Source organism: Thunnus albacares, chromosome 9, assembly GCF_914725855.1.
Source record: "Thunnus albacares chromosome 9, fThuAlb1.1, whole genome shotgun sequence".
In the NCBI taxonomy this organism is placed as follows: domain Eukaryota; kingdom Metazoa; phylum Chordata; class Actinopteri; order Scombriformes; family Scombridae; genus Thunnus; species Thunnus albacares.
Window position 1 is genome coordinate 33,009,422 of NC_058114.1, and position 20,471 is coordinate 33,029,892.

Sequence of the window (20,471 nt, forward strand, 5' to 3'; positions counted from 1 at the left end):
GCAACCCCTTGGTCAAGCTTATTGCTTGCAGACAAATTAAGTGACTGGTGACGTCGACCCTTTCCAGGTCAGCAGTTCTGTGAGACAGTCAGCAGAGCAGGGGAATAGGTGGGGATAAACTCTTGATATCAGACATTGATGCTCTTTCCTCAAGTTCAGCCCCACAATGCTAATAGCAAAATCATCAGGATATTGTTAGGTCTGTCCAACAGTTTTGTTCTTTGGGCTGTAATGAACATCACAGTCTCTACTGGAGCTTTGAACCTGTTAATAAAAACCCTTCATCTCCCCATATCAGTCAAATCCCACATGCACATTGGTTCCTGTTCCTTTTATTTCATGTCTACAGTGCCTGTTCCTCTAGTTCCTCATCACCAGCACATGTCCACCTGGGTCACATGACTTTTCTTTTGACAAAAATCTATTTAAAAAATGTTTTTGAAAAGACCAAGAATCAGATCAATGGTTTACCACTGATCTCATTGTTACCACATCCATCTATCCACTTTCAGCCCCTTATCTTGATTTAGGCCTTGGTCAGACCTTGCTCTCTGGCCAAATCAACAAATCAAAAACAAAAAAAATAGCGTATACCTGAAGGAAGGAAGAAAGACATGCTTGAAACATGAATAAACAGATAAACAAACGGTGAAAAACTGAGATTAACTTGTAATTACAGAGAGGCTGTGTTGAGCTGACTGGCTAACTAAAATGAAAATAAACCAGAATGCTCTACATCAATAGAACCTGTGCTTTGTATGAAGTCTGCACACCCTGCATCTCAGCACAATGTTATTCAGGAGTGGTAAAAAAGGAGCTCTTCACTAAAGTGAAAGCAGCTTACCAGTTTCAGTCAAGTATTGAAGAGCACATGGAATTCGGGGGTGTCTTACTGTAATGAAGGCCATTTTTAATCCTCAGAGAGTCAGGCTGTAGGGGCAAGAGCCTTCCACCTTGATAGTACAGTACAACTCTACTCCAACAAAGTTACAAAGGCCACAAAAGTGGTAGGACTCTTTGGGATTGACTCTGAGAAAGTGAGAACATTTCAATGGGCATAGGAGCACATTTGAAACTTGTTACTGTTGAAAATATCTCACTCCAAACACTGTATAATGATGAACAGACCCAGAGTTTATGTATGGAGGGATTTAAATTTATGGTTTATATGAGTGCTGAGTTGGTTGTGTGATGGTTATAAACACTGCGTATAAACCATATAGCTCTATATCTACTAAATTGGGTTTAATTAAGGCTGCTTTAATCAATGTTTTAATAATAATGATGAATCAAATAACTATGGGCCACATCCACAAAAGGATTGCGTGGCTTTTGTGACCGCTAAACCTGTAACCTGCAAATAAGACAAAAAGATGGCGTGTAATTCACAGCACCAGCAAAGAGTGAAAAGCACCACAAACTGTGCTGAAAAGTAAATATCGTCATGATGCACTTGTGCCATTGGCATGTATTTAAATTAGGTAATATTCATATATTTGGTGCAAAATTGGCCCCTTTCTATGCAAATAAGCCTAGTTGCAAAAGCAGTCTAATTCACAAAGACCAGCGCTAATTGCCACATATAGGCCACAATAGGACCTTAAAACAGGGCAGACTGCAGGAACAGATGCTGCGCAATTCACTGTGCTGTTAGCAGCCACAATCCGTTCTTGTGGATTCGGCCCATAGTGGAATGTGCAAGTTCACTTGTAGCAATGAACCCACAAAGCATTATTAGGGTTTCATCATCACAAGTGTTTTTCAAAGTTTGTGTATTCAGTCTCACCAGCAGCAGAAAACAGCTCTAATAAACCCACTGTACACTACTTGCTCAGCATCCAATGACAAACAGACAAATTACAAACTAGAGACTAGCTGGTGAACTTAGTGTAGTGTTTAATGTCAAATCTTCATCTGAAAAGTAACTAAAGCTGTCAAATAAATGTAGTGGAGTAGACACATAAAGAAGCATCAAATGGAAATACTCAAGCAAAGTAAAAGTACTTTGAAATAATAGCACTTAATTACAGAACTTGAGTAAATGTACTTTGTTACTTTCCACCACTAGCTATTCCACAAAAAGTTCAATTACCTTGTTCAAATCCTTAAAATGACATCAACTCTTTTGCCCCTATTAAAAATCCAGAATCTAAGAATATGTTAATATATTTCATTTCAAGTTTCACTGAGAAGATAGTAGAAGATGTCTTCTACTTCACTGTAAATTACATTCTGCATAGACAAGAGAACAACTGAACAACAACAATGAAGAAGGAGAAAAACATATTTTTGAGTGGAGGGGGACTTAAATGTTTCTCTGTTTGTGCTGAATGTGTGAATAGGTTTGCTAACACATTGATTCCATCGTTATAACAGATAACAGAGGATGAGTGAACTTCTTTCCGGCTGGTTAACTGAGGCTGGTGCTGCATGCACATTGAAATCATGACAGGAAAAAGAAAGTAATTTTCTCTCAATGAAAAATGTAGTCTACCTGAAGCTTATGACAAACGTCCAAAAACAAGCCAATGAGATGCAACAGCAAAACAACAAGCGTTTGGAACAGCTGTTGCGATGCTGTCCTTTTCATTACTTTATATTCATGTAATAAATATACCAGTGTCAATCATATGGTAAGACGTTTTCCACTGTATAATCATTTGTAGAAGGATACATGAAATAGAAACCCCTGTATGATGTAATATACTTATAATGATCTATTTATATAATTGTATAATTGTATATAGTTGGGAGGTGGATGAAATATCAGACACAGTTTGCCATATAATACAGTCCACTACAACACCACCACCACCACCACCACCACCACCACAACCTATTAATGCAGCCTCAAAAATGACCATATAGCTGAGTCAACACGCAAACAACTCGGTAAGTAAGGTAACTGGTATTTACTGCTGTTCCATTAGCATTGTATTACATTGTACAGGTGTTTTGTATTTTTCATGTTCCGCTCTCTCTGTACTAACTACAACTATTAGTGTAATGTGCAGCAGTAAACACAGCGAACAAACTTAATTTCAGTGGTTTTCTTCCTCTATTGAATCTTTCTGTAATGTAGTTCTGTTAGCTTTGAGTTAAGTGCATAGAGCAGTAAACTGAGCTAAATAACATTATCCTGCCAACACAGATGAGTTTATTCTTGTTTTCCAGCTTCAGATGTTAAACTCTGACTGGTGTTTTCACCGCACTCAGTGGGCTGTGGCCCTGAATCCACTCTGTCACTCTGCTCCTCCTCTCTGACGCGCTGCTGGATGCAGAGTTACTACTACTCAGCACAGAACTATTTGAAGCATTTGGATGCGTCTGTTTTTCATGATTTAATTTCTTTTCTTGGACCTCTTCAGCACCACCATAACGTTTTTCATGTGAAGTGAGCCAGTGGGTCAGTGTGACAAAAACAATAATAAAAGATACTTCCACAGAACTGTAAAGAGGTGGGCGGGGCCAAGGGACCCAACTGAACCAAACTTAGTTGGCTGAGGGGAGGGAGACAGATGAGAGGGAGATGACCGTCACACAGAACCACTCTAGGCCATGCAGCCTGCTTGGCTGGGCCTCTCTCTCTCTCTCTCTCTCTCTCTCTCTCTCTGTTGTGTTTTAGTTTTATTTTTCTATGAGCCAATGCACCAATTTGTGTAGTGGCACTCTGGAAAACCCTGCAGTGCACCCGATGGCCACTCATCCCTAGGGTTCTACTATCAGGAAAAATCTGTTTTTGAGTATCACAGATGTTAGATGTCATCACATTATCATTGTGAAGCTAACAGTGAATGTTCCTCAACAAATGGAACCAACAGGGTTATCTAAGGATATGAACAAATCAATATGTTGCCCTTTGCAATACAATGTATCATTATCACACATAACAAGACTCTCAGCTGACTTCCTTCAGTGGCATCACATCAGATTAGGTGAACATGCAGTTCAAGCCTGATTTATTCTGCTGCATGCTCGTCAAATATGTGTAAAGTCGGTGTTAAGAGCCACACAGTAAATCTGTTTTTATTCCAGTTCTGTGAGGTCATGGTTTAAAACTGCACTCCCACTTGGCAACACTTTGAATGTGACGACTGAATAAAATTTTAACAATGATTGTTCTAGCTTAGCATTATAATATTAATGTTGACCAAATTGAGTGTCTTGAGTACAACAACTCCTTAAAACTGCATTATGGGTAACATCCATCTCAATAAAATACTCACATGCCTATGAAAGATTATTATTGGTCATTGTAATTGTTCCTTCTGTCCATATTAACACTTAAGATGTTACATTCTTTTGTTTTTACTCATCAAATGAAAAATAAACCTAAACTTGAACTTACAGGGAACAGTGAAGTTTCATCTCCTGTCAAAATTTCTGCATTTCTAGTGAAGACTCTGACATCTGTCTCTTCAACTAGCACTAATTAAATAAAACTGAGAGTTTGAAAGTGTGCCAGGTCCGGATGTGCTTGAGGATTATTTGGATATAACCCTAATAAGGTTATTTTATGAACAGTCTGAAGCTTTTTTTTAATTAATTGAGTTGTGAGAAAATGTTGCACCAGACAGTGGTAGCAAATTGTCTACCTTAATTAAAATTTCTGGGTATTTTTTTTAGCTTGATTTTTTTTTTAATGGCCTATTCTGTTGCTAGTAGTGATCAAAAATATCCTCTTCTTATATGTGACATCATCAATGCAGAGCAAAGCATTGTTCACATAAAAAAGTTATCACATTTTAGATCATTAATAAGTAGAATGGGAGAAGAATAATGGCCCCAGGACACTCCCCTGGGGGACACCATGAGTTCTGGTTTTAGGAGTGGATAGGTAGCCTGCTCTCATGTAACAGTGAAAGTGGAGAGGATGAGGTCATATTTGTTTAACAGGAGGAAGGAGAGTACTGACTGAATGTGATGTTAGACAGTGGGAGTCATTCTGCTCCTTGATATTGTTAAGTTTTAATTAACCATTGTCACCAGTGTGCTATGTGCTCTACCAAAGACACACATGATCACATTTCAGTATGTAGAGGGGAAATCAGTCTAAACAATTCCTCCGACTGAAACCACAGAGTGCATAATTTGTTACTGTGACACAGAAGCATTCTCTGATCTGATTTTATGATATCAGAGGGATGATATCATTTGTCGGTGCCTTTCAAAACCCATTCCAAATCACCAGCCTCACTTCTGCTCTGTCAGTAATAATAATGCAAGAAAACTCATCAGACATTTTTTTTAAATCATTGATATTAATGACTGTGTCATTGTAAATGTGGTCATACAATATGCAAAAAAGGGCAAGGTACTACAATTATTGTCCAATCAAATTGTTGCACCTTGAATCAACACCTAGTCAAACAGTGAGCTATCAAGAGATTTTCTACCATATTCAACCGTGTAAATCTGCTGAAATCAAGAGTGAGTCATTACAGCAACACTGGAGCTGTAATTATTTTAAAGGTGTTCCCATTTGATGTAGAAATATAAGTGTAATCATTTATTTCACAAGAAGTTACATTCTCAAAATTACCCCTGACATTTTTGGGAATTGTTCCTCCATTAAATGGGTATAGAATCTCAAGAAAAAAAGAAAAAGAAACCAAAAAGAATGGTCAAAATGAATGCAGCATATCCTGCAGAAATATCCTGAAATATCCTTTTAATACCCTTGATTTGTGTTTTCACCTGGTATTAATGAGCATTCTTGTTATCTTGATTATGCCTGCATTGTGATCATTTCTCAATATGCAAATGATGTAAGCAGAGCTGGCAAACATTAACGAGAAGCAATGCAGTACATTCTCAAGGGACCACTACAATGTACAAGGCAAGGGTCATGTGACAGACAGAGAAATGGGGTCTTAGCCCATAGTCTGGGTCAAGCTCCAAAAATGCTGGATCCTACAATTCCCAAAATGCATCTGATAATATCTTTCTGTTCATCCGTCCTTTGCTTTTAAGCACCCATGATTCTTCAGCTCCATACTTCCAGTTTAGAACATAGGGATTTTTGTTATAAAACGGCTGTAATTATCTCAGATTTGAAAAATCCAGAGTCACCGGAGACATTAAACAACTGTCAACTAACTAGTCAACTAACTTTTATGTGTAAAATTGGCCTTTAAGGAAATATTAGGATTAAACGAAAGTACAGAGTATTTACACAATGTCTCTTTTTATGTGAGACTACTCACTTCAGTACCAGTGAGGACTGAAACAGATCAACTGTACCAGACAGTCAGTGGTCTATGGTCCAACGAAACAAAGCTATTACTGAGCGGCATTCAGGGAAGTGTAGTATCCGCTGTTTTTGGACTTCACCCATGAGTCAGTATATCTCAGCCTCTGCTGCTTTCATTTTCACTTCATTTTTCTTTTAAAACCTGCCTCTGGAAAGTTCCCAAACATTATGAAACTGTGATACTAAATCGCTGGACTGCCCGTTTATAGAGAAGTGTTTGCTTGATTGTCAGGTGTCTCTGCCAACTACAGGCATCTTCAGGTGCCATCAGGTTTCCTTACTGGTGCCACAAGTAGAGTTTTCTGGCTCCAGTAATTGGCAGTATCTCTTTTGAAACTCGGTGGTTGTGTTGCATGTTTTTCCACTTTGGATGGAAAAATATGTATTAAATGTAGCAGGAGCCAACCGTTGACAAATCGTTTGCTTAATATCACTTAATTGCTAAACTGACTGATTAATTAATCACAAACTTGCTGGTGTATCCCTTCAAGCAGTGATCATATCAGATATGTTTCATATATTCAGTCTCAATAAACTACCCAAGCAACCACCTATAGCCTGTGTGGACTGTCCGTCTCTGCAGCCGGGCTCAGTGTTCCTGGTGTCCGTTAGAGGGCGGCACTGAGGCGCGAAGGGGCCGGCGTTAAGTCAGTCGCAGGCAGGCTGGAGTACCGCTGTGCCGGGCAGATCAGGCAGACACAGAGGAGGGCTGGTGGAGGAAGGAAGGCTGCCTCATGCCGCCGGGGTTTACCGGGAATTAAATATCTGACGTCCAGCGCTGCGCGAAGGACTCTGTCGGTTCTGGAAAGGAGGAATTTATAACTCAACAAAATGCATCTTTTTGGGATTTGGATGCTGATGGCGGCTCTGCAGGTAAAAAATATTTCCAATTTTGCACAGAGTCAGCTCCGATTGGCGGATGCTGCGGTAGGCTAGAGCAGAACAAACAGAGACTGATGCCCGTTAGAGGAGACAAGAGAGGAGCGCTGCAGGGGAGGGGAGGAGGACAATGAAATTATTATTGACTCTGCATCTGTGCTGCTTTTACTCGCTTCAGCTGAGTTTATTTTTTTTAAATCTTTGCATTTGTCGACTATACGGGGGCCGACAATAGCTGCTTATATTCACACAGTGGCAGTAAAACGCTGCTGATCCCCAGACCTGCTCCGAGTCATTTATCAAACTAACAAGACAAATGCATGTGTAACCGTGTGCTTCTGAGAGTTTCACATGAAACGGCGGCTGTAGAAGCAGAGGAAAAAAAAGGCATAAACGAGGTGTGTGTGTGTTGTTGAACACACATCCATCCATCCTGGATGACCGGCTGCTGCCGTCGCCTGTTCCAGCATCTCATTTATGACACAATTCATGTTGCTTTCAGCTGAAATCAGATGGTTGACTTTTGTTGGGCTGTAATCCAGTTTAGCCTGAGTGAATCGAGACCCCGATACATCGTTTTTTTTTTTTTTTTTTTTTTTAAATCTTGTGGCGAGCATAAACCGATCTCCATTTAAAAGATGGCAGTTTTATGTGTCCTCTTATAACCGGGTAGACGTGATGGGACAAGGTTTAAGACGTTTTATGAGTCGTGTCTGGTCCTCAATTAAGCAGTCTATTCAGCACTGCATCTATTTTAATACTGATTCTCAAGCCTCCTCATCCTGTGCTCTTAACCAAATCCATTAAATGTTAAAAAAAAAAAAAACACCCTGCTTCTATCATGTTGCTGTTCTGAGCCAACGTTTAAATATTTCCCCTGCTGCCACTTGGTGAAAGTGGACATTAGGCTGATATGTTTGAATTAAAGAAGACTATTTTCATAAGGTCTGAAATCTCATTACTTGGAGGTTTGGCGTGAAGCAAGAAGAATTCCCCCCATTTTCAAACAGAGTTGAGTGTGTGTTTGGCTGACAGTCAAGACAGTGATGATGTTTGTATCAAAGCTGTTCAGCACATTCCCAGAGGTAAGAATATAACTTTTAAAGGACCATACCAACATTTTTATGGTCTGTTTCATTTACAAGCAACATGCGACTTCTATTACTGCTGACCGTTTTCCTCAGTCTACCATTCATTTCAGATGTGTTTTCATACATTTCCAGTCATTTTAGCAACACACCAGACACCAATGGCTGCATGAAAGGCATGAAAACCTGTGGTGTATGATGGGTAGACTGGTACTCTGCTTTAGGCGAATCATCAGCACTCTTGTTTTCATGTGTGAGGATTTATGAATCCTTAAGAATGACTGTATATTGGTGCAGGTTTCATTTGCCCTAAGCTTGTCAGTCATAAAATGTTATAGCAAAAATAATTTACAGCCAATCAGCTCCTCCATTCTTCTCTCCTACACTCAGAAAGACTTCCTCCTCAGTGCCAGTGTATAATCGACTGCATGGATGCAAAGACCTTATAGCCAGCCATTGATTGGAAAGTAGACTTTGACCATACAGAATTCTACGCACATGCTGGACAGTTATTCAATCCACTCACTGAGTATATAGAGTAGTGTTGTATGAATGTACCTTTTGTGTGTTGACCCAGTCCTGCTACAAGAGATAACACATGTAATCAACAAACAGATGAGGTCTGGGACATGAGCTGGACCGGATGGAATAGAAGTCCAGGTGTGTTTAGCTTTCTGTCTGCATCATGGATAATATTCTTATGTACGCCTTTTAATTCCATTGCCAACTGTGCCAGATTAATAATGTTATGTAAGACAGGTATCTCTCCTGAATACACTTACTAATGTGGAATATGTATGGTTGCGGTGTATGATTACATTTTAAATAATATACTTTTAAGAAATATGATTAACTGATCCAGACAACAGAAAGAAGCAGCAGGAGTCCAGCTTTATGAGACTGCATGGAACACATCCTGACACATAGGTTGCTCATAGTTTACTGTGGGGCTGAAATAATTAGCTGATTATGGAGATGAAACAAGTCGATTAATCTTCTACTCATTTGACAGAAAATAAATTGGCAGTCATTTTGATAACTGATGAATTCTTAAAGTATTTTTGAAAGCAGAAATGTTGAAGTAGCCTGTAGCTTCAGTTGAGTTAATTGAATATCTTTGAGTTTTGGACTGTTGATCAGACAAGACAAGGAATTTTCAAAATATCTTCTTGGGTCTGGGAAAATATAATGCACTATGATGACATTTTATTGACCAGAAGATTAATCAATTATTGAAAAAAACACATGAACTAAGCAAATAAGCAAGGACATGTTTCCAAAATGTTAGGCACATAGGTAACATAAATAAGACTCTGTTGTTTGTGCCTGTAAATAGTGAATTCAGTTCATTTGTGTTTTGCACAAATTTTGCCAAACTACTGTAGGTTCCAGGACATAATACATGTTAGTCAGTTAATGGATTATTCCAGGAGAACCAGCAGAGAGTCTACTTCCTCATTTTAACTGATCACATCAACGGGTGCTTTCCATGAGGAGTTCCTCCCCTCTGGAAGCTCATCAGTGGGTGGAGTCATTGGTTTGAATGAAAATCTGCAAAACTGTTGGCTCTCCATGGCCATCCCTGGATTAGCCAATCAACAGTCAGTTAATCTCACAATTATAATGAATTGTTCAAGTCTTTTTGTTGGGACAAAACAAACAACCTGAAGATGTCACCTTCAGCTCTGTGAGCTTGTGATGGGAATTTTTCACTATTGTCTGACATTTATTGGACTAATCAGTGATTCAGAAATAATGAGAATAATCTTTAGTCACAGCACTAATAATAGTACGAGAGTCATTCTTTGTGCCAATAGCAAGGGAGGACAGCTATTGTTCAACTCATCTTCTTTTCTCAATGGGCGACCTGTGTGACAGGTGGAACCTTACAAATGAAATTCTCTAATTGTCTTCAGTATAGGGTTGTGGACGGGAAGCATAGTTGATTCGGGGTCTAGTTCACAATATGTCTTTCTTTTCTTCATGGCTTTCTTTGTTTGTGCTCTTTTGATAACCTGTTCTCCATTAGTACTGTACAATCTGTCTCCCGCATGAAGAAGGTGCAACTTCATGACATGATGCTGTAGGACATAACCCAGCAGATCACCATGCATATGAAGCTGATGCTCAATCCCAAGCCTGTTACCTCTCTTACTTATAGCGTGTGCTGATGGCAGCCCTGCCTCTAATAAAGAGGTCAGGTGGGTTGTGGAGGTTTTCACTCCAAGCAAAGCTTTAGAGGGTCCACATCCATACAGAATGAAGACCAAGAAGGCAACAACAAACACTTTATTTGTCGGACGAAATCATCATTTGTAGCTAAAAAGATTATTAGTGTCCTCATTAATGATCCTAGTTAAAGCATTCTTATCTGTATGTGTAGATGTAGATATGATTATGGCAGATTCTGTAATACTTGATGAGACATCAGGACCTGAAACATAAAAGTACAGCAATAAGTGTATGTATGCAATATACAGTTTCATTTTTAATAAACTAGGGCTGAAACTAAATGTATTTTTATGACTGATTAATCTGCCTATTATAAAATGTCCATCACATTTCCCAAAGAACAGATTCTTCACATATCTTGACCAGCAGTCTGAAACCTAAAAGTAACTAACTAACTACTCTGAATGGATACATTTTTGAGCTGGAGTAGAAACAGCCCTCGCATGACCTCTGGGTCCTCTTCCCGTTTTCTTCCCCATTTCACTTTTGCCCGCCCTCTAAATGTCAGCACTGAAACCTGTGCAGCGTTATGCAGAAACACAGCATCACACCAGAGTCTTGCTATGTGTATTTACTTCCTCCTTCCTTCTGCTAATAGGGGAAGAGATGAAAGCCAGCCGTGCTAAATCCCCCCTCCCCTCCCCCACCTTTTCCAAACATGTCAGGATGGGCAGCGAGGACGTGAGGGTTTAAAGTTTTTGGGTTAAGTGGAAGCAAATCACTGCACCCCTCTTGGCTTCATTGCTTTAATCACAGAGGAACACCGCCACACACTAACACACACTAACACACATTGACACACACTGACACACGCTAGCAAACTACAGCAGATGCTTTTCTGCTGCACTGTGGAGCCGAGGAGCGGGGATATGTGTGTGTGTATGTGGCACAGGAGGTGGAGGGGAGGGGAGTGGTGGTCTGTGTTCGAACAACAGGAGAGACAAAAGTCTAGACGCTAATTATCATCAAAATTAATTGACCCAGTTGTCTCCTGCTCTTCATGGTGATTAATACTGGTCTCTTGGTTTGGACTGGTGCTGAACTGGATTTTATTTTCCCCTTGACAGAGACCATTTTCCTTCTGCTTCACTCTTGAAAGATACAATCCCAATTTAAAAAATGTGGAAAATTTAAATCATTGGTTTGTGCTAATTGCTTCTCTCCTCGTTATTTATTTATTTATTTTTTGCCATATTTACCTTCAACCTTAACAATGGCAGAGAGCTCATGTTGCTTCAGTCAGAACTCAGCTTTTATAAAGTAGATATTTTATGAAGAATTTATGATTTGCAAACTTGTTTTATCAGCTGTACATGTTTCCAGATTACAAATGGAGTTTTGAATGAGGTTTCTGAATCACCCTTCTGTTTGAAGAAGACAAAAAGTTACAAAAGGTTGTGAGGGCATCGAGATTCAGTTGTCTAATGTGCGTGCAGATATCTGAATTTGTTTCTCATTCTCTTTCATCTTCCTGTCTTTTCCTTTCAGGTTGTTGTTCTGGGTGGAGAGGCTGAGGGCTCGTCTAGCAAGCGGGGGTCATTGCCATGCATGAGGGGCTTCACACAGGAGGAATACATCATCGAAATGGACCAAGAGCTGGCAGAGGGACAGGCCGTCTTCAACAGTCAGTGTACGTGCGCACACACACACACACACACACACACACGCACACAGACTTGAAGAGAGGACAGCTCCAGTAATAATCCCCTGCTGTTGGGTGGGGGTTGTTTAAGAGTCCCGCTGATATTTGAACCATAATGGAGCTTCAAGAGGACTGACCTTTGCAAAGACTGAGTGTGGAGTAGGATTAGATTGATACACTGAGCCGATACTGTCCCTCTGTTAAAATAAATGTGGTCTAGTCTGCGTTGTCCTTACTATAATTTAAATACTGTGATGAAACACAACTGTGACTGGTGTATCAAGCTTCTTCTCATTGTCTTGTTAAAGCATGGCTGAGTGTTTTCTTGTTCTTCTCCTGGAAGGTTTAGATGTTGGATGGTGGTCTAGAGGTGGTTTTAGAGCGTTTTTATCCCCTGACAAGTGCATAGTTCTTGGGGAATCTCTATTACTTCAACACCCAAGAAAAGATAATGTTATATTGGTGTAAGCATCATGAGTATTAAGAAGTAAACTTGTGGAGAACTTCTTGTTTTTCTTGTGGAGCTTTTGATTGATGATCTGAATGCTAAATCTGATTATTTTTTTAGCCTGTACCAAGTAGTTTTTATTCAAAATTCTAACTAATGTTTGAGTGTGAGAAAAATAAAATATTCAATCTGTAATGAACTGTCTGAATTAGAAATTCATAGTGTATGTAAGTGCAACAGGCCATGCCTTGTACTCTAGCGGGGGGCGTTCGTTAATTGCATGTCAGTCTGATCTACTCCACGCCCTGTTGCTCTATCAGTAAACTAAGCAATTGTTGTTCTCTTTGTTAATGCAAAACAGAGAAAACTAGCGAGCCGTGAACAGATAATCTCGGCGCCAAACCATCTGAAGAGTAATGTGTGGAAGCGTTTTAGATTTGACACAACAGATGGAAAAATTTTAGATTAAAGTAAGGCTGTTTGCTGCCTTTTAAAAAAAATGCAATTTCCTTAACATTACCATAACAACAAACCTGAAGTCAACTGTTAGACACTCAAGTGAAGCAGCATGAAGGAAAGGATGAACGGAACCGTGTCAATTTTACAAAGTAGTTTAGGATTAGGATAAGATGGGTTGAATTCGAACAAAACTGAATGAGTTCCATGTTAGGTCTCATTCATTCAAACTTGATTTTGTTAAAAAAAAAGTGACAGTCCTAATACTAAGAACACAAAAAGAAGGAACTACATGGTCTGGCACAAGATTAAAGCAATAATCCATCTAAAATCTGTCTTTGGAATTTCAAACTCCATGATTGAAAGGTTGCTGCAAAAAGGTTGTAGTTTCTTCATTTGTGGAGAACTGCTGCTGTGGTCAGCTTGAATTCTTGTTGGTTAAAAAGGATTCCAATGATGACATGTTAGAAATATAATGAGCACACAAACGGACAGTGGAGAAGAGGATTATGCTGCAGGAGTTGTTTGAGAAGGTTATATAGATGCTATGGTATTTTTCTCATTGCAGCTTCCAGTTATGATAACTTTTTACTCCCCAGAGTAATTGCTGAGATGTTGGTTTGTGGCAACTTTGCTAAAAGTACATCAGATGGGGCAACAAATATGAGCAGTCAGATAATCAGATAGGTTGGGGGGAAAAACGTACATCTAAAAAAAGTGGTTCACATAATCTAGCTAAACTGTCCGTTACGGTCTGGTTGTCCCAATACTGTAAACTCAAGTTGTTATAAATGTTTTCTGAAAGACTATGTAACTCCTGCTGAACAGTGGCCAGTGTGGCAACTACAAGACATTGGTAAATTGAAGTGCAAGCAGAGAAGAATCATAATGTAAGTGAACTGACTCATTGATATCAGTTATACAGTAATATCTAGGCTATCTAAAGTTTGGTAACGTTAGCTAACGTTAGCCACCATAGGCCACTGGTCTTACCAGATAAAGTAAGTCTGTAGCACCAAATCCTTGAGTGTACTGAATTGAACGGACATTTTATTGCTCATGAATGAAACTTTTCATTTGCTAGAGGAAGACTGTGTTATGTCTTCTTTCAAATGTTATGTAGGCTCACTGTAAAATAGACTTAGACCCATATAGGTCAAACCCTAGTCTGCAGTAATATGTTAACATGGATTACACAGCCAGTTGTTGTTTACCCGATGAACCAGAATCAATGAGCGTGATATTTCTGTATGCTGTGTGTGTCAGAGGGGTTGGAGTGATCAGTATCATTGACTGGACCTCGGGGTATTAGCAGCAGCCTGATCAATAAGCAGTGTATATTTGTAGATAGGATGAGAGACAGCTCTGCTGAACCTGAATGGTGTTGGCTTTCCCACTGGTGAAGATGCTGATTTGAATCTTACATCTGCGTTTGTTTTTAACAAACCTCGTGGAAGTTAGCTCTACATGTAGTGAGAAATGAAGTGAGTGTCCCAAACCATCAACTGATAGCACGAGTGAAAGCACTGAAGCCCCCTAACACAAATACCGTTAGCACAAAAAAATAAGAAACTAACGTTAGCATGAAATTCCTAATGTTCGACTTCTTTACAAGTTCTGGTTATGTTTGTAAGATCAGCATGTATGAAAATCCTGCTGTTTCACTGCAGTGTATACCAGCAAAGCTTTAATCATAAGAAACTATGTTGATATAGGATTTAATGAGCGGTGACCAGACGTCCTGGTTTGTCCCGGATTGTCCCAGTTTCAAGCTGAGTGTCCTGAATCCCAACAAATATCTGTAAAACACTAAAATGTTCCGGTTTTCAGCATTCACTACCAAATTGTCTTGGTTTTCACCATAATTAAAATAATAATTATAATATTATAACTGTTTTCAGGGCTTACATAGACATTTATCATGTTTTGTCCCACTCATTATTACCTAACCCAATATAAAAACAGAAAAAGTGCACCACGCATCTGAATTCAACACTGATTTGTCTGTATGTGTGTCAGTCATTTAATGTGTCATTGTCAAGGCTGTCGCTAACCTATGACACTTGCAGCTCTTTCTGACAGTATGCTAATGGTTAGCTGTCATGCTGAAGAGAAAGTCGGTCTTTTCTAAAGAGCTCCAGGAGGTTTACTCCTTCCTCTGTAAATTACTCAGCAACAAAAAAGCTGTGTTCTGCACACACACTGCAAAAACGCAGATATAATGCAGATATAAAAGATCATATCAAGACAGCCAAACCTAAGTGGTGGTTTCCCTGAGAGCTCCAGAAATGAAACTCTAACTAAGAAGAAAGACTGCAAAGCGTTAAGTAGGGTTGGGCCAATGGGCGATGCCATTATCCATCGCTGATGAATGACAGTCCTCAACCACTGAAGCTCTACCATCGTAACATCATGATTTAAAAGCTCTCCGTCGTCTTCTGTTCATCTTTTACGTGGATTACATTACTCTTATTGGCTTTTTACTCACAAAGCTTTTATTGCACTTACAGTAATGCAACAAGTGTAGTTAGGTGTCGTCAAGTTGACCTGGTTCACTGTCTCTCCTCTGCTCCGCTCAGAGGACACACACTCAAACATGCATGGAGCGCTCAGCCCCGCCCACGGTGAAACAGGAGAGGGAGAGAGAAACTTTGCACGAACATAAATGACAACAAAATGCAGTCGACGCTCGGAGCTGAAATGAAATGAGTGCACATTGGGGCGGCTGTGGCTCAGGAGGTAGAGCGGGTCGTCCGTGAACATAACTTACATCATAGTATAGTTACAGACTCACACACTCTCCTACCAGGCTCTTGGAAATGATTTTCTCCAGCAGTGAGAATTCATAAGACTGCCTGTTTGTCTTTTTGAGCTCCTTATCATCTGTGACAGTGGTATTTGGCAGCTTGACATATTCCATTTCTGCAGTAGAAACATCAGAAGACTCTTTGGACTCGTTTTTCACTCGTCATGAATTTATTTCCTCTGTGGCAGAAAAAATACGTTACACAAGCCTTCAGAAAATCCTGCAGGTTAAACTGGACTAACGAAACTCTTTAGGACTGACTGACTAACACACTCACTATAAACAGACTTTAAGACACGTACTAGCCTAGCAACAACTACAAACAGCCTATAATGCAACACTGTGTGGGAGTTGGTTTTACACCGCTACTTTATCCATTCAAAAAGAATATCTGATGTTATGAACACATAATTGTCTAGAATATAGATGACTCCACTTTTTCAGACGTATTGCCAGGAAAAAATTCATATAACATCTTATATTTTATATAAAATTTATAAAAAAATCTTATATTTGGACCAATACGGTGAACTTTTCGAATGCATTTATTCTTGTAGTAGTCTATTCTTTATAGCTTCTATAGTTTTAATGTCCGTCTTTATTCCAGTGTTGTCATTAACAGGCCGTCATTCTTTTTGTCAAGCCTGACAGAATAACTAATGTCCCATCACTTGAGCCACTCACTCAGCAGTGAAGAGGTGATCAGATTGACGTCTGTGGTCGGCTTGACGTGATTGCGTTACCGTGGTAAATCTGGTAACCGCGGCAGCTCTTCAGATTGCTGAAGTTAATAGCTAAACATGCACTCTGAGCTAACCCGGAGCTTTTCTTCTTGGGATAATAAACATTTTCCAACTATTACATTTGCAATCCTTGCAGTTTAAGGCACAAAAACAACTTCATGTGTTGATCCTCATATATGCTCTCATACATTCTGGTTTGGTTTCTACTTCCCCATATTTTACTGATGACATCCCATGGAAACCCGACTTTAATTGGACAAAAACTTGTTTTTCTCAGCCTTGTGTCTACACGTGTCTGTATTAGGAGATGTGTGATGATAATCAATATCTCCACACAAATGTCTTGGCCTGCAGCTGCCTCTGCTTATTCTCTCCATATAAGAAATGCCTTGATGTCTGTAAATTGTCACTGTCAAGAGCATTCTGCCTTTTAATATCGTTGAATGGGAATTGTAGTTATTGTGTTGGAGCTTGATTGTGTTAGTAGACTCACTGCAGCACCAAACACAGATAGTTTAGCTTCAGTCTGCTCAGATGAGGGTTATGTTGACTGGAAGGTTGCCAGTTTTTATCCCTTGACTGTAAAAATGTCTCACAACCTCTACAGCTGAGAAACTCTTTTAAAGAGGACAGGGCAGCTCCCAGTGTGAACATGTATGTAACCCTGTATGAATATGAAGCAGGGTTATGCTGTTAAGTTTCCCTGGAGAAATTAAGGTCAGAAAGTGACTTTCCTCTGCTGGAATTCATCTGTTTTTGTTGTGATTTTGTGATTTTATTCTGAAGGAATGTATGAAACAATGCTGACCAGCCAGTCTTCTAACCACACCGAATATGTATACGTAAACAAAGCAAGGACCAGGCAAAAATCCTACAATAATACATAGCTGAGATGGTGTGTGTGTGTGTGTATGATCACGTTTGTGTGCTTCAGTGGGCTTGTATGGGCTCTGTGAAGTGTAACAAGGCAACAGTGACTGAAGCTGACAGAGCGGCTACGGATACAAGAAGAGAGAGTGTTTCAGTGTGTTTGTCAGTGTGTGTGTGTGTGTGTGTGTGTGTGTGTAGGTGAGCTGGCTAAGCAACAAATTACAAGGCCATGTTGTTTATACAATGTAACAAACACTAATTGCTACATCATATGCAGTCAGGATGCTAGAAACACCAAGAAATGATGATGTCTGTCATTTTCGATCCATCAGTCTGACTTCCTGTGTCTCACATTGCTCACCATTTATACTTAAATATGCATACAGAGGGAATCATTGTTAGCTCACCAATATGAAGAACACTAGTTGAATCTTGGCCACTGACTTTAAATGTGGCTAAATGTATATGTTGTACTATAATAATTAATGTCATATTAATAGGTAATACAAAGTTAACAATGCTGTGTTGTCATGATAACAACTTACTGGCCTGCATGAGAGTTCTCGTAATTCTCAGGTTAGCATAAGTTACGTTAGCCTGTCAGTTAGCCTTTTAGATCTGACGAAAGCATTAGCCTTAGTAACGTTTTTCTGTAAGTTGTTATGTTACAGATAGTCACGCTAGCCTGCACTTTAGCATTTGTCAGGTTAGCATTTTGTTCTCAGGTTAGCATAAGTTACGTTAGCCTGTCAGTTAGCCTTTTAGATCTGACGAAAGCATTAGCCTTAGTAACGTTTTTCTGTAAGTTGTTATGTTACAGATAGTCACGCTAGCCTGCACTTTAGCATTTGTCAGGTCAGCATTTTGTTCTCGTGTAAACAGTTAATCAATTTCAAATTTTTCAAAATCAAATTTTCTTTTCAATCACAATTTTGTCTTCCAGTGATTATGAAAACAAAATAATTGAGATAAAATGATTATTGTGCTACATCTGATTCGCAGTGATGGTCTTGTTTTGTCTTGTATACCGCTTCATTCACAAAACAAGGAAGTACTCTAGTACCAATTTAGGACCAGTTTAGGGAGCGGGGAGGACGTTTCTCTTTGTTTGCCATGAAACAATCAGGAAATAAAGTTTTGGTGTGATGAAAAACTTGACTGGAGTCTAACAAATTTTCATTTTAAGCGTATTGTCTTACAGATGTACTGTAGCTATATTCTGTTCGTTAAAATTAGCTGGTGAACTCATCTTTCTTAGAAAAAAGTACTGTAGTGTTTAAACTGTTGACCCAAACTTCGCTTTAGGTGTCCCACTATTTAACTTTAATGGACAGCTGCCTGCCAATCAGAAGTGAGTGTGTCCAATAGTTACAGTATAAGTTCAATTAGCTATTAGACCAACTTCAGAAACCTAGCTTTTTGCTCCATTTTTCTTTTTCTTTTTTGTATGTTTTCAAACTAAATAGAATTTTTCTCTGCTTCACCATAATTTCAAAAACACAGTAAGACTGGATGATGATGGATGATAACCTTGCTCTGTTTGTAGCAGGATGTAAGGGACTCACTGAGCTGTTTGAAGATAATTTGGGGGCATGTGCATGGTGTCTTTGCTGGGTTACAATCTGATGGCTCTGGGTGCTGTTAATTATTTAATTGGAGCAGAGGAAAACTGAATTATTAATGAGAGGATGGAGGGGAGAGACATAATTAAAAACAGACAGACAGAGTGTCTGGGGGATGGGTTGTGAGGGAAAGGAGGTTAGAGGTGAGATCAGCCTCTATCAGACTGATAAGAGTAGGAGGAAACAGGAAGTAACACTGAAGGTTATATGATAAAGTCCATTGTTTGAAAATCTGTCCTCTGGCGTTTTTCTGGAGTTCTCTAATTTTATAAAAAGCTTACAGTGATCCATCAAAAAAAAAATGGTCCAATCCTGATCTTTGGGGTTTTTTTTTTTATATTATTACAGATACAATGTCAAGCTGGGTATTGAACCTCAACACAGATTTCTCCTGATTCAGGTCAAAATGTTGCCAATTTTAGATTAATTGTTTGTACAGCTGCTTGTTTTTAAGACATTTAAAAAGTTTAGCTTCTTTTGCTAAACGAATAAAAAATGGGTTTGTAGAGGAAGATGTTATTCCTCAATGTAGAGTAAAAAAAGTGAAATTGTTTTGGTATCAGCTCAAAACTCAGCTATCTTCCTGGCACTAGTATCAGCGAAATTAAAATTAAAACAAAACAAAAAAAAAAAAGCAGTTGAATTTTTCATTCAACACTTACAGGAAACTGCCTGAAAGTATTCGTGACTTAGTCAGGTTTCTGTTTCCGTGCAAAAGGAACAAAAATAAATCCGGGAATGGAAAGTTGATTCAGCTGTTGTCAGTGTTTTAGTCAGTGGATAGTCCCTCCCTATGTGTGTGTGTGTGTGTGTGTGTTTATAATGACTATCTATCTGTTGAGAAAGAGATGATGGTTTTTGTTTACTTTCATAGCTACCATGGAAGTGTGTGTGTGTGTGGCTCCTCATCCTGTTTGTCATCTTCAGTATGTGTACGTATTTGTGTGTGTTTTTATTTCTCCAGATACAGTATGTGGGTGTGAACATTTGAGCTGCAATACTTTTGCTGTGTTTGCATGTGTGTACAGTATCTGTGTGTGTGTGTGTGTGTGTGTGTGTGTGTATGAGTCAAGCTGAGGTCAGTTGCTATCCTGTATTTCCTGTGGAGTGCGGCAGGGCCGACTGCTCTGACCTTCCCATTTTCCCATCCATCCTTCCTATTAAGGCAGTGAGTGTTAGTCAGTGATACGGCCTCATTCAGCCGGCTGCTGGTCAGCGCTGCCATACACAGCCGTGGAAAAACCCCCCATCCCATGAGCCAGTACACACCAAACACATTCATCTCCCCACATCCTCCCTCTAAATCCCCCTCTTTTTCTGTTCTCTTCCCTTTCTTCTCCCATTTCTTTCTTTTCTCTTGTCATGCAGGGGATTACCCTACTTTATTCTAGCCTCATATATCACTGTCTCCCCTCACAGCCGGATTCGGGAA

General features: G+C 39.4%; 1 protein-coding gene across 1 annotated transcript in view; it reads left to right on the forward strand.

Annotated features, from left to right (window-relative positions):
• The first annotated feature begins 6,830 nt into the window (after window positions 1–6,830).
• The window catches only part of LOC122988782 (cadherin-2-like), a 102,839-nt gene continuing 89,198 nt past the window's right edge, over window positions 6,831–20,471 (forward strand). The window contains exons 1-2 of the mRNA XM_044361397.1: window positions 6,831–7,126; window positions 11,941–12,082. Of these exons, the coding sequence (XP_044217332.1) occupies window positions 7,085–7,126; window positions 11,941–12,082 (184 nt within the window). The 5' untranslated portion in view covers window positions 6,831–7,084. The remainder of the gene's footprint in view (window positions 7,127–11,940; window positions 12,083–20,471) is intronic.